This window comes from Protobothrops mucrosquamatus, unplaced genomic scaffold (genome assembly GCF_001527695.2).
Source record: "Protobothrops mucrosquamatus isolate PMUCROS unplaced genomic scaffold, P.Mucros_1.0 scaffold1948, whole genome shotgun sequence".
NCBI classification, from domain to species: domain Eukaryota; kingdom Metazoa; phylum Chordata; class Lepidosauria; order Squamata; family Viperidae; genus Protobothrops; species Protobothrops mucrosquamatus.
Window position 1 is genome coordinate 90,683 of NW_015388068.1, and position 14,902 is coordinate 105,584.

Sequence of the window (14,902 nt, forward strand, 5' to 3'; positions counted from 1 at the left end):
TGGATTATTGATGTTTGAAATTCTTTGGGTTATGTTTCTCTAAAGGAGGACTAGAAACCAGATAGTACAGAGTTCCCCAGTGTTTCCGGATTTGTGGACCGCCAGCGGCGGCGGGGGCGGCGGGGGGGGAATGGTTCCATGTGAGCGGCCAGCAATCACGTGCACACACAGCTCCATTTGAGTGAGCAGTGCGCACACACACATGCCGCTCACTGAAATGGAGTGTGCGCGCACATGCCCTCACTGGCTGTTTCCATGGCTCAGTTGCAAACCCCTCACAGCCCACCAGTGGGCCACAGTCTACAGGTTGGGGACCCTCTGAGATAGTACAAATAGGCCATAATTATTATTTGATAAGTTATATTGAATGTGATTTATTGGTTGAACAGGTAAACAGCATATAACTGTTTTGATGCAACAGTAACAAAGTTGATTAGATCATACATTTGATCTGTAACCTGGATAATGAGGCAACCCTTTGTAAAAGCAGCATATGCATTAAGATGATTTTATGAAATGAGTAACGGATAATTAACTTGTTAAATTTGTTTTAACAATAAGAACAAAATGGATTATTGGGCTTCAGCAGAAGCTGTTTTTGGCATTTCAGATTTCTTCTGAAATCTGTTGACTTTTGGCTGTATAAGAGTCATATAATAGGTGCTGTTGAGAATTTGGCAAGGAGTAAAATTATGAACTCTTAAGTCAGGCATAGCAAGTATAAAGATGAAAGGGAAAGTAGGCCACTGGAGAACCACTGAAAATAGGTTAATAATAATAACAATAGGAAAGTGCTTTTAAATATTCACACCTTTTTGATGGCAGTGTTGTAAGGAAGTCCTTGAAAAGGAATTTTTAAAACATGTTAGAAATGGATAAAATATGATTGTAAAAAAAAGTATTCAAAAATTTAATTAGTGAGCTTCAGCAATATTTAGGCCAAAGATTTTTCTGCATACAAAATATCTTTTTTACTGCACAGTAAAAAAAAAGGCAAATCTATATGTAGTCAATAATAATCAAAATATATTTACAATCATTTTCAGTTGATCTTTAACATGTCAATTCCAGAAAGTAAAGGCTTTCTCCCTACCAGGAAAGAGATATTAAAAACAATCAGAATGGCAAATAATTATTTTGTATAATTTTGGTTAGCTGCAAATAGTTGCAAAAAAAATGCAGAAAAAGTTTCTAGCACTGCACTACCAAAAATTAAACCAGGTGCTTTCATATTATATAAGGTTAAATTTTCTTGGTTAATTTATTTCTGCATTCTCTTATTTGATAAAACTCAATATATATTACTACAGGAAAAAAGACGAACATATCTAAAATTAAAACAACTATACTCTCTTTGGCTTCCTGAATTCTAAGAGTTAACTTCAACTGTCTCTAGTCTATTGTCATCCCTAGTATGGATTATGATCACCTATATTCCCAGTCAGAAAGCTAGATGAGAAGCATGGTGGTCTGTGGTGATAGTAGTGGTCGTGCAGAATGACTTAATGTGTGTCATGACATACTTTGTTCACTAATATCATGACCATGTGACATCATGCAAATACAGTTCTACTAGAATAAATTCCACATCTGTTCACTGACTGTCACTGTGTTAGGAAAAGCTTACTAGACCAGTGCATAAGATGTGCTATCCCACTGAGGTATATTTGTCCTTGGCAGCTATGATATAAATGCAAAGGTGTTCTTTTTCTACTCAGTAAAAGAGCCCACACAAGTTATTTTTTTTTTGCAAAATGTTTATTTAGAAAACTAGAGTAAATATGGCTATGCCAACAGAAAAAAAATTAAATAGCATAAAAGAAGACCATCCCTCATATCAATTTTCCTTATGTAATTCTAGATCAGTTTTTAGAATATGAATGTGTATATGAATTATGCCGTGTTTGCGTGTGCGTGTGTGTGTGTGTGTTGCAACCCCTTAGGTAAGCAGCTCTGACAAGAGTCTCTTCAACTCTTATAGGAATAGAAAGATGAGTGGATGAAGTGGGCCCACTGTGCAGATACCCAAACCTTCATTCCTAATAGAAAACATTCATTTTTAAAAAAATAAAAATTCAACCAATTCATCAGCCAGAAAAAAAGAAAGAAAACTCAGTTGATAAAGTAAATGTCTTCTCCTATGTGAATTACTGTGTAAAATGTAAAATCCACAAATTTCTCCGTGTTAAAAGCTTAAAAATAAAGCAATTCCAACACTGTAACGTTCTGTTTATTTACTCTTTCTTTTTAATATTTTGTTACAAAGGTGGTCAAGAGCTTTATCAATTGCTTGAAGCAGTGGGCTACTTCTTCCTGGAGATGAAGTATAGTGAACCATCGAAGTACTGAGGTTGTAGACATAGACTCCATGTTGTGGGTAAAAGCTCACATTTTCAAAAATTCCCTCACAGTAAAAAAATATCTCTTAAGTAGCACAGCTTTGTAGGAGAGAAATTGTAATTTAGTGACATTTTTACTGTGCCGTGTGTCTGTTCTATGGAATTGTTTAAATATGGTGTTCCCTGCTTGTAACCAGAAGTGCTATAATCTATGCACCTCATTTTTCTAAACTTGTGCACAGACTCTTTAGGCATAGAAGAGCTACCTCTGATGGATGTCCCACCTCTTTTTATTCCCTATGTTTTAAAAAAAGCTTTGTTTTAAGAAGATGACATTGTTTCTCTCTCTAAAAAAACTCCAGTGAAACTCTTAAAAATATATCTCTTCCTTTTTGGATTAAAAGGGCATTAATTTTGCTTTAGTAACTATTCTGATAAATCTTATTTTAAAATTCCCAATGAGTATAGTTTATTAAAATGTCAGGGTAACACTTGTATTAGTATGAAGATACACTCCCTATGTGGGTGTATTGCCACCCAGTGATTAACAGTTGTGCAGGATTTCATACAATGAAGGGAGTGTTCATATATAGATTACACTACAGATACATCACTCCAAAGTGAATGACAGGTTTGTAATGGCACTGGTGGCAAATTCCTGCTCTTCCTCATGTGCTTATGATCTGCATGAGAAGGAAGACAGGGCAACAGTTGAATACCATTTAAAAAAAAACCTCAGCAAAACATGAAAGCACTATGCCCAGAGAAACCACATGGTTTCACAAGTTACACAAAAATATCACGGACAACATGTAGAAATAGTCACATTGATTCCAAGGTTCCCATTATCTGCAAATAGATGTGCTATGGCAGTGTCAAACACAAGACAGTCACTGTTCATGATAGCTGCTGCCACCCCATCATGGATGGAGCGTGGTGTTGCTTCCCATGTCAGTCTCCGTCTGTTGCCATTCAGTTCGAGCCTGTATGCAAAGTTCTCTGCTTGTTTGCGAGTGCCAATGAGCAAGACTATGGCAAAAAACTGTTGATGGCCCTCATACTTCTCCTGTTTCTCTAGAACCAGCATGAAGTGATGGCCGAAGCATGACTGCATCATCACCCAATCAACGGCTCCCGGCAAGTTAATGTCTGTGGCGAGGAAGACAATGTCTTCTCCTTGAAGAGTCGTGATACTTTTGTGAGCATGCATTAGATGAGACATCACCGCTTCCAAGGAGCCCTGCCATTTGCACGATGCTCCTGGACATGGGCAGGAGTAAGGTCGATACTCACAAATGTCTTCATGATCTGGCTTTTCTGTATGATGGAGTGTCAGGGAGCAGCCTGTGGTAGCATACTGAAAAGACGAAAGGTCATAAAGTTACATTGTTTGTTTGCTATTTGATTTAAACCCCCACCTGGTCTGCAAAATCATTCCACTTTTTTTCTATTGTACAGCCTAGCATCATCTAATTTGATTTAGTAAGAACTCTCCAGAGTCATAGATAGAGATCTTTCTCATCATTTGATGCCCATACGTTAACCAGACTGGAACAAGACTTTTGGCATGCAAAGCTTGTGCCCTCTGATATATATCAAAACTCTGTGTCTTCATTTTGGTGGGCACTGAATAAAAGAAACAAATTCTCCTGATCAGTAACACAAACCTGGATTACAGGAGGACATATGATTAGTTCCTCTAGGGCTTTGATAAGCAGATATTCCCAATTCTGTACTCTGAGATGCTAGGTTTAGAACCAGGGACTTTCTGCATGGAAATGTTACTGTTAAATTACATCTCTAAGATGCCACATATGTACATCTAGAATGCTCTACTGTTAGAGTTTGTCTCAGTGGGGTAATTAATCCTTTCCAGGAGGAAAAAAAATCAAGCTCCTATTGGTTTTTGAAAGCTGCATTATGAGGCCCTTCAGATATTAGAATACCTCTGAGTATTCATAAGAAGTTTAATTGCATGGGTCTTATCATGGATTTATCCTTTGAGATAGGATTCAACAACTGCAATGACAAGCACGCATCATCTTTAAACACTATTCCACAGAAACGCAGTTCCTGCTGTGCCAGTATGGGTTACATATGGTGTCTTAGATGCAACGCCTATTAGTTTCAGAATCTGGCTTTTTATAAGCCTGCTATATTGTTTTGTTTGAAAAGAAATGCTTAATCTTTTTTTGTCACTCCCACTCCCACCCTTTAGCAATATTTTTTATTGTTTGCAATAATAAGAAAATAAGAAATCCCAGAATCAAAATAGGCATCCAGATAATATAAATTTGTTATGGTTGTTCAGATTTTAACAAGAGATCTCATTTTATTTCCACTGCATTCTGTCCAGAGGAATTTACCTAAATGATGATGTCAGAGCATTTTATTTCCCTCTTCTTCTTTTTTTTGTGCCAATCTATTCTTCAATCCCAATCCCGTTTCTCCGCCTTTTAGGGCATGTTGATCATGTATAAAAGCTTTTTTTTTTAATTAACCAGAGAATTGTACACTTCGTTGTTGACATTTTTCGGTTGAAAAGTGGAGACAACACGAATTTCAACCCTTGTCTCCCCAGTTGTCTCCAGCATCAGATTTAGCATTATCTTTGATTTATAGAACACTTGCAGAATGAGCAGGACTCCCTCTGTGCTTAGATTTTTGTTCTTTGATGCCAGGTTTCCACACACATATTTCATATCACCTAATAGCATACAACAGTAGGAGTGGAACATATGGGATGGCTGAGCGGCATGGCATAAAGAAGCCTAAGAATCTGCTTTTTACAGATAAGATCATGAGTTCATTTAGGCCAGCAAGGATTATTTTTGCACGGAGATGAGAAAAGCAACAGAAGTAGGCTGCTTTGGACCTTCCTTCATACACTGTACTTGACATGGCTCTAATCCAGTGTTTTCTCAACCTTGGGAACTTTAAGATGTGTGGATTTCAGCTCCCAGAATTTCCCAGCTAGCAAGAGCAAGAATGTCTTAAAGCTGCCAAGGTTGAGAAACGCTGATCTAGTCTAACTTCAGAACGCAGTTCTCAGAGAGCCTTTATTCATAAAAACAGAGGCCATGTGGTGAAAGCAGACCTGGGAAAACCTGGATTCAACTTTGCTCTTGAGATTTTTCAGCCCAGCTTCCCTCAAGCCTAATTGTTATGTGTAAGGAAAGTTTGGAAAAGGGAGGCTATGTATCCCTCTTGAAGTCCTCAAGGAAAATGGAGTATAAATAAAAAAAATACATAACAGGAGTAGCAACTAATTGATAAGCATTACACAAATTCTTTATTATTTTCTTTTCAAAGCAGATTAAGTCTTTTAAATTTGCTACACAACAAAGCTTTTAAGCAAAGGTAACTGCCATTTATTTCTATTTCACTTTTATTATTTTTATAAATAACTGAACGCGGCGAACATATCTAATATTCCTTCCTTCTCCTATCTTCCACATAACAACAACCCTGTCAGGTGGGTTGAGCTGTGACTCACTGTGATTTAGCTCCCTGAATAGTTCAGTTCACAAGAGCCAGAGTGTGACATCCAAAAGTCACTTAAACTAACAACTGTCTAAATTTAAAGATTCCAAAAATCAGAAAAGGATTGCATATCCATTGCTTACCATATTTGAATTACTTGAATCATTTCTTATAATACAATGAAACATTTTCTATGTATGTTTAAAGGAGGTTTTAAGTTTGTGAATAAGATACACAATATAAATTTAATTATTGGTCTGAAATATTACATCTAACCAAGAACTCAGTTTAAGCTGTTTCCAGTAGATCATCACTGATAATGTACAAGTTGCAAGTCCCATCACTTGCATATCAAAACAGAACAGCTTATATCCAAGCAAGGGCCATTAGCAGGCATGGGGCAACTCCAACATTTGTAGAAGGACAGAAAGACTGTGGAGGGGAAAATCAAGGCAACCTAATGCAAGTTAAGAAGACAGTTTGGTCTAGTGCAGTGATGGCGAACCTTTTAGAGACTGAGTGCCCAAACTGCAACCCAAAGCCCACTTATGTATCGTCAGGTGCCGGGTGGGCGTGGCCCATTGGGTGGGTGTGACCAATTGGGTGGGCATGGCCAATTGGGCGGGTGTGCTTCAGTGGTAACGGCAGACTGGGTGGGACTAAAAAGTTCAATCAATTCCAACTTTGCAATATCTTTTTTTCCCCGCGAGAATTTGAAATTGATTGAACCATATTTTTTTTGGCACACAGCGGCGGAGGCTTAAAGCGAAAAGATTTTATAAAACCCAGCTGAAGGTCTAGGACTGGGGCGACGTCGTGCGTGCCCACAGAGAGGACTCTGCCATAGGTTCACCACCATGGGTCTAGTGGTTAAGGCACCAGGTTAGAAACCAGGAGACTGAGTTCTAGTCCCACTTTAGACATGAAAGCCAGCTACAGGAGTTTGGATCAGTCATTCTCTCTCATTTCAATTCACTTTCCAGGATTGTTGTGGGGAAAATAGGACGAGGAAGGAGTATTACTTATATTCACTGCTCTGCATTGTTTATAAAAATAATAAAGGCAGGATATAAATAAATCAACAAATATAAATAAATCAATAAAGAGAGACCACTGGTTGTAGAATAGTGACTGACTTATGGGGACAATGGGAAACCACGAGAGGATGGAATTCCAAAGAGAGGTTTTCTCTGCTATCTTTTGACTGGCACAGCTTCCAGCTTATTCATTTTATCCATTTGCCATCAGGTGTTTAAAGGCAGAACTTATTTTTATGCAGCGGTTATCATTCTATCTTGGATTAACATTTTACCTTGTATAATTGCACTGAGGCATTTCCCATGGCATTTTGTTGTTTGAATGTGGCATTCATAATTGGGCTACCTATAATGTCTGATCACATTTGCTGAGGTTGCTAAGTGAGATATCACCAAGCCCAACGGAAAAGCTCCAGCTAAGTCAACAAAAAGGTATGAAGCATTTTTATATCCTGACAGTTTTGGGAGCTGCCTAGTGCTGTGCTAATAATACGTTCTCTGCAAGAGGGAAGGCTGGCACTTTTTTATTCACTGGTCATTTGCAGCACTTTTTTGGCTGGGAACAAGGTGAACAGATGGGACATTTACTGGAGTGGTCCTGTAACCCCTGCATAACTCTTGGCTAGCACCATGTATGCACCATTTGCGCATGCGCACACACACACATTTCCCTGCTCCTCCCTTTCCCTCCGGGCCGTCAACCCGGAAAGGTTGGGGAGCTCTGGTCTAACCTACCTGATGATTATTATTGACATACACTTTTATATTCATTGTTTTTAATAACATATACCTGAGTGATCTGTTTGATTTGTCTCTTATTGGTTCTTTTTGTCAGCTAAAAAACATGGTGGTGATTAGTACATGACTCATCTGACAAGAAAGACATTCTGGTGGGAAATGTCTAGACGCCTCCTCCCTCTGAAAAGAGGACACTTTAGGTCATATTTAATCTCAATAATAAATTTGAATGTTTGGGTCAATTCTCTTGAATTATGGGGGCAGGAAGTAAGTATATAGAACAGTTATGTGTATCCTGGAAGACAGGTGGGCAGTGATGGCCGTTAAGACCCATCTGCAACTAAACAAAGCAACTTTACTACCCATTTTGAGACAGCTGCAAAACAAACATTTAAAAAAGCAAATACAATCTTCAAAATTCTTTGTAAAACACTAGCCATACTTGCCTTATGGTCCTCATCATCCCTCTCCAAGACTATCGTGTGAAATCTTTGTCAATAAAAAAGTTGTCTAGCATCATCCTTGTCAGACTGGAGAAATGACCCATTAATGCAGATGTTGTCATAAGCCAAATCCTGACTCTGAACCTTTATCTTTTTCCCCAACTGAGAGCTTCTATTTCATCTGTTCCTTTTTGAAAGTTTTTTTTTCTACAGAGAAAAATGGTGCTGTGAAATCAGGAGGATTACAAATGAAAGAGAGCGCAACAAATCATTAAGGCAAGCCTATGAAATTTCAGAAGGGCTTCACTTAAAAAAGTTCTGTTGCTTCTAGTGACAACTTCTTCTCAGGATTCCAGTGGCTGGATAGGATGAGAATTGCAGACTTCAACATGTGGAGGGCATTCAGATTGAGGACAACTGCTTTCTAAATTTGTTACTGAGTGACTCTGTTAATACACACACGAAATGGGTATGGGAAAAGCTGCATTAAATGTATCATCTGAGCATTTGTCAAAGAGAAAGGATTATTTGCATACAAACAATGCCGTGGAAGTGATGTCCCGGTGCCTGGAGGCCGTGCGAGTCTGGATGGGGAGGAACAGGCTTCGACTCAACCCGTCCAAGACCGAGTGGCTGTGGTTTCCGGCGTCACGACATAGCCAGTTGGCTCCATCTCTGGCTATCGGGGGCGAGTCATTAGCTCCCGCGGAGAGGGCCCGCAACCTTGGCGTCCTCCTGGATCCTCGGCTGTCTTTAGACGATCATGTGACGGCCGTGGCCAGGGGGGCTTTTCATCAGGCTCGCCTGATACGCCAGTTGCGCCCCTTTCTGGATCGGGACGCCCTACGCACGGTCACTCAAGCCCTCGTTGTTTCCCGCCTGGACTATTGCAACGCTCTGTACATGGGGCTCCCCTTGAGGTGCACCTGGAGGCTCCAGCTAGTTCAGAATGTGGCCGCGCGGGGGATTTTGGGGGCCTCTAGATACTCCCATGTAACACCTCTCCTGCGCGAGCTGCACTGGCTGCCGGTGGCCTTCCGGGTGCGCTTCAAGGTGTTAGTAACAACTTTTAAAGCGCTCCATGGCAATGGACCTAGGTATTTGCAAGACCGCCTCCTACCAAATGTCTCCCTTCGACCAGTCCGCTCCCACAGAGAGGGCCTCCTTAGGGTGCCGTCGGCCAGTCAATGCCGGCTGGCGACCCCCAGGGGGAGAGCCTTCTCTGTGGCAGCTCCTGCCCTCTGTAATGACCTACCCCCGACCTACTTACAACTACAGACCTGCGCCTCTTCCGCCGAGCCTTGAAAACCCATCTATTCCATGCGGCCGGCCTGGCGTAGTTTTGATTGGGCTTTGTTAGGGGTTTTATATGGGGTATTTTAGAGCAGGCTTTTTATTCAATATTTATTGTGATTTTTATTACTGCCTGTTCACCGCCCTGAGTCCCGTAAGGGAGATAGGGTGGTATATAAATTTAAATAATAAATAAATAAATATACACAAATCAAATATTTATTACTGTACAATACTGTAGACTGGAAGGTGGTTGGTTCTTCTCTAGGGGAGCATATAAGCATAAGTTGAAAAGACAACTTTAAAATACTTGAGATGTGTAATTCCTCCATTAAAAAGAGTTGGACTAAGTGACCTCTCTCCTCTGATTGCTTACAGTTCTACAGTACTATTATATTTTTTGTGGGGGGGTGGGAAGACACACTGACATAGCAAAATGGTGTGACTCAACATCCAACCAATTTTGCTGAAGATGCTGGGAGATGCATCCTTGAAAGGATGTCTCTTGAGCATCTTCTAAGATGCTGTGAACTAGTGTTTCTCAAGCTCAGCAATTCATCTTCAGCAGAACTCCGAGAGTTGAAGTCCATACATCTTAAAAAGTTGCTGAGATTGAGAAATACTATTCTAAACTCTTCTGAAGTGCTCCACTCAGATTACAGTTATGATCTATTGTCCACAGGCAAATGTAAAAGCCACATATGAGAAAATCCATTTAAACAAAGAAATATAAAGTCGTGTACCACCCAGAAATCAATGGATCATTAGCTTTATGCAAGTTATACCTAAATCCTTGAAATCTGAATACAGAAAGCTGACACTCATAACGTTTTTAATCTGTTCCCTTCCAATTATTTCACATTTTATTTGAGACTGTTACCCCCACCTCACCTCCCACAATCGTGGCTAGCCACAGTCTCAGCAGCTGAACAGGTTGGCACATGCTGTGCTAAGTATACAGTTAATTGTTTGCTTATATTATTATTTCTAAATTAGTGAATTGTAACCCTGCAGATTAGATATACAATCAGAAATAGAACTTTTGAAATGCAGCAACTGTATTCTGCAATTAGGCTTATTATTAAGACTAAGAATATATTAGGCTTGGTCCAGGCAAGTAGAGAATTTGTGTAAGGAACCATTTCAATCCACATCTTAAGAAAGCAGAACTCTTGGAAACGATCTCTTCCAACAGGAACTTTTATTAAGAGAAATTGATAGCAGGCATGATAGACAGGATCTGAGGGATTTCCTTACAAATTGATGTTTTAAAGTGTCCCTAAGCAGCCCCCACCCTGCAGGTCTTCTGGGGTGATTCAGACCGGCAGATTTCTAGGTGTTAAATCCAGGAAAGATAACATCACTCCGGTTCCGTTGTGCATTCAACAGTTCCTCACACCTTATTTTGATGTATCTTTTCACCCTCCTTTTCCTAGCTGGCCGGTAAGGAGGAGAAGTTCAGAGAGACACAGGATAAGAGGCAAATGGTTACATTGTAATGGTTAGTAGACCCAAAGGCGAATAAACAAAAGGTTACTTTGTAGTGAATAGAGGAATAAAACCCGGATGCATAGATAGATAGATAGAAAGGAAATATAACTTGATTCTGATAATTTGCATTTGGATGCAAATTTTTAACTTATGAGGAAAAAGAAACTGGAAAGAGATGGAGTATCATGTGCTCTCTTTGAATAGTGGAAGAATTGTGAAAACTGAACAAATGTGAAATGTATTTGATTTACAGCAGAGTCAGTAATCTTTGCCAAAAGCCAGGAATCAATGTTACAGCAATCACATGAAATCTCATCAGCAATCTAATCTTCTAGTATTACAAAATAACTCTGAAATCTGATAGGATTTCATCATTCTTTCATGGGATCTCATGTGAAATATAGCTACTACACCAAATGTCCAGTATTTTAATGTTAAATTTAAATTTCATTTAGTTTTTGGAATCCATGAGCATCGTGCTTCCAACCCATCTTTTACTCTGTATTAGGGCAAAGTTTCAGATTTAACGATGTAGGCAGCCTTCGTAGTTTCCATCTAAACTTGGGTAGGCAATCTACTGCTCTACTGTAGTCCATAAACACAAGCCAATGGTCTGGGAAATATGGGAGCTACAAAATATTTAGAGATCTGCCTTGATCTTCACTGCTCTCTGTGTATCAAGTAAAAAAAAAGGAATTTCAAGGACAGTAACTCAAAATAGTTTGAACACAGAAATCTTATATACATGATATTTTTTTGCCAGAATGAAAGAAGATATTTTTATTACCAGACTTGATCATAAAAATGAAAACAACTCTATACAATTTGAGAGTACAGTAAAATCTCATTAATTAAATCACCCACTTCTTTTATTGGGTCTGAATGTAGCTTTATAGATTGAGCACAGAATTTAGACACAAGTGATTTCCTAATGTTTTAGGAAAAATTATGAACACTATTTGTTTGCTAGAAGAGAATCCCATAGAAGAGAATATACATAGTTTAGGATTGAACTGTGGGGCTGTCTGAGCAGACATGTTTGCTTGCAGACATATAATAATAATAATAATAATAATAATAATAATAATAATAATAATAATAATAATAATAATAATAATAATAATAATAATAAAAAAGTTGGAATAACATCATCAGTGCAAATGAGTGTAGAGTTTTCTCCCTGTTTATATACAGTAGCATGCCCTGCCAGTTTTGGTGGGGTGTGGTTTTCTCCTTGGTAGTCCCTTGATCAGGGTATTGTTTCCTGCTTGATTGCTTGTCTCATTTTAATCCCTGCTTATCTGGGCATAGGCTGCTAAAGTGGATGTTTTCTGCATTTTTAGTTTCCTTCTTAGCCTTTTTATTGTCTCTTTTGAAAGTTTTGTAAGTGTGGTTTATCTCTACGTGCCCATTGATGGCTGATTTGTTTGAATTCCCTAGCATTTTTAGATTTAGCTTGGTCTAGGATGCTCACAGTTTCCCAATTGAAACTATAGTTGAGTCTGACCGTGCACTATGAGATAAAAGAGTTTTCATTGTGTGTTTTGATTGCTAGTTGATGTTCACGGACGTGCTCTGCTAGTATTCTGCCTGTCTGTCCTAAATAGTGTCTGTTAGTCATTATACTATAAATTCTAGATGACTCATGTTTGTTTTCTTCTTGAGCTACTGAGTCTTTTGGTTTACTTAAGATGTTTTGGGCATTATATGTCTCTGATTCTCACTTTAGGACAGATTATTTTTACTGTTCAGGTATGAACAAAAGACAGAAGTCTGTTGCTCCCAGAAGAAACAGTCTCCAAATGAACCCTCTCTAGTGTCTGCTAAACTCTGTGATTAAATTTCCCATCCATCTTTTCAGAAGCCTCCATCCCAGTTCAGATATCCAGGGAAGTGGGGCTGTCTTGACCTCAAGTGCTACGAAAGCTGCTGCTTGTAGCCAGAGCAAAGCTGCAGGCAGATGAAGCAGCTGTTAATCCACAATAGATGAGAACAATCTGCAGTTGGAAAACAATACTGGCAATCAGCAGATCTACACAAGCTGTTCTTCTGAAGCTGAGTAAACCTGAACTAGGCAACTTAGAAGGGGGGGGAGACAAAGGAGAGCAAAGGATGCGTGCATCACGTCAGCAAAAGCTTGCCTAGTAATGCAGCAGTGCCATCTGCACAATGCAGGTGTTCATATAGCTGAGCAGTTTACTTAATACTCTCACCTGAAGGCCAGGTGTGCATAAATCAGAGTTGAGTGAGGAAGAAAAGTCAATAATACCTGTGGCAGCTTGTTGAATTGTAGCTCTCCAGGGCAAGGCTTATAATTTCTAAAATGAGCAGGATTTCTAAGATGAACTCCAGATTTTTCTCTAAAAGAAACAGTTTTATAATAAATGTATTATTTTATTCATTTACTACATTTTCTTCTTGTTTTTCCTTAAAATGTCAGATGGGCAACTATTTCCTGAGACAGGCTGCAAGCTGAGCTGGGATGCACATCCAAGTTTATAATCTTTGCCAATGAGCAATGAAAATTATAACCCAAGAACACTAAATCAATCCTGTATCAAAGCTGAAATCTCTCTATATATATTGGGTTCACTCATCAAATTAACCACAGCTTAAGATGTCTAGTATGCATGCAAAATATATGACTGGCAGATAACAATGGCCGATTTTACACACTATGCTAGGCCAAAAGCAAAGAAGTCCCATTAGCCTTTGTTTTATGTATGAAACCCTCCAAGCTGCTTCATTAAGAGGAAAGAGGTATAACAGGAATGGAAAGGAAACGTATTAAAAGTGCTGAAGTAGCAATCACCACAAGTGAATCAGAAAATGACAGAGCAAGCAAACTGGATTGCAAAACTATGGGTAGCATTTCTCTTTTCCTACTTCAGATCAAACAGATAGCCTTGATTTGTGGGAAAACAACTCAGAAAAGAATCAGAAAATAACATATCTAATACAGTAAAATTTCTATGGAACAAAGTGGGGGACGTATAGCTTAAAGATGAATCTGAACATTTGCAATTTTTATATACTTACCCAAAACTGATGTGATTTATGTAATGTATATTAAATACAAAAAAATCATGTGACAATACAGATTTCATCCCCAGCAGCCAAAATCTATTGAAAGTAAGTTTGTAAAAGTAAGGATTTAATGTTTAATGGCAACTGAACCAAGGGCACTCATGAGCTCAGTTTATTCATGGCTCAATAGTTTGGAATGGGGCTTTCCAATATCTTGTCTAACAACAGGGGTGTCAAATTGCCAGCCTGTGGGCCAGTTGCATCATAAGACTCTCCAGGCCACAAGCCCTATGTATGTGTCTACAGAGACCTTTACTTGTCCATAAAACTATGTCAGTTTGATCTTTTAATTTTTTTTAACAAAATAAAAAGTGGAAAGCTACCCAAAGCAGCAGGTTCCAGTCTTGTTCAAATCCAATTCTTGACTCTAGCCCCACTTCTGAACTTAATATTGTGTCCGAGAAGAAAGGATTGAATGGATAAAGGGTCAAGATCTCTTGGAGAAATATTGCAACTTCTTTGGGAATCAGAGTCATGCAGCCCTAATAGGAAGCAACAGCTGAGCTGGTAGGGGGTCAACCACTTAGAACTTAAGAGCTGTGGAGCTGTTGGAGATAATGTCACAGTCTGTCTTCTGTGCTATGCTTAGGATTTTCCCTCTTTTATGTATTTATTATATTTTTATGCTGCCCATCTCCACTCTAAGGTGATTCTGGGCAGCCTTACAGATCTTGATCTCCTTTCTTAGATTTCTCAACTCTGTTGATATAGATACCTCTTTTCTCTAATACCTTTTAAAAACTTGTTTGTGCATAGCAGCTCAGCTGCATGATTAGGTTATATCACCTGTTTAACCCAGCCACTGAATTAACCCTTAAGTTAACCAAACAGGCTAAATTTGTGCAACAAGTGCTAAGCCATAAAAACTTACTCAAGGCTAACATGCTAACTTAAATGTCATATATTATACAACTGCACCTGTAATTGTTAATATGACCTGAATAAATGTGTTTCTTTGAATCTCTGGCCTAGATCATAGTAATACTATATA

At 38.8% G+C, this 14,902-nt stretch overlaps 1 protein-coding gene across 1 annotated transcript; it reads right to left on the minus strand.

The window, feature by feature from the left end:
- Positions 1-1,400: 1,400 nt before the first annotated feature.
- Positions 1,401-5,041, minus strand: SIAH2 (siah E3 ubiquitin protein ligase 2). The gene is made up of 2 exons (XM_015823684.1): positions 4,841-5,041; positions 1,401-3,696 (listed from the first exon to the last, which is right to left on the minus strand). The coding sequence occupies exons 1-2, from the start codon at positions 5,039-5,041 to the stop codon at positions 3,139-3,141; spliced, it is 759 nt and encodes a 252-aa protein (XP_015679170.1). The 3' UTR covers positions 1,401-3,138.
- Between the last annotated feature and the right edge of the window lie 9,861 nt (positions 5,042-14,902).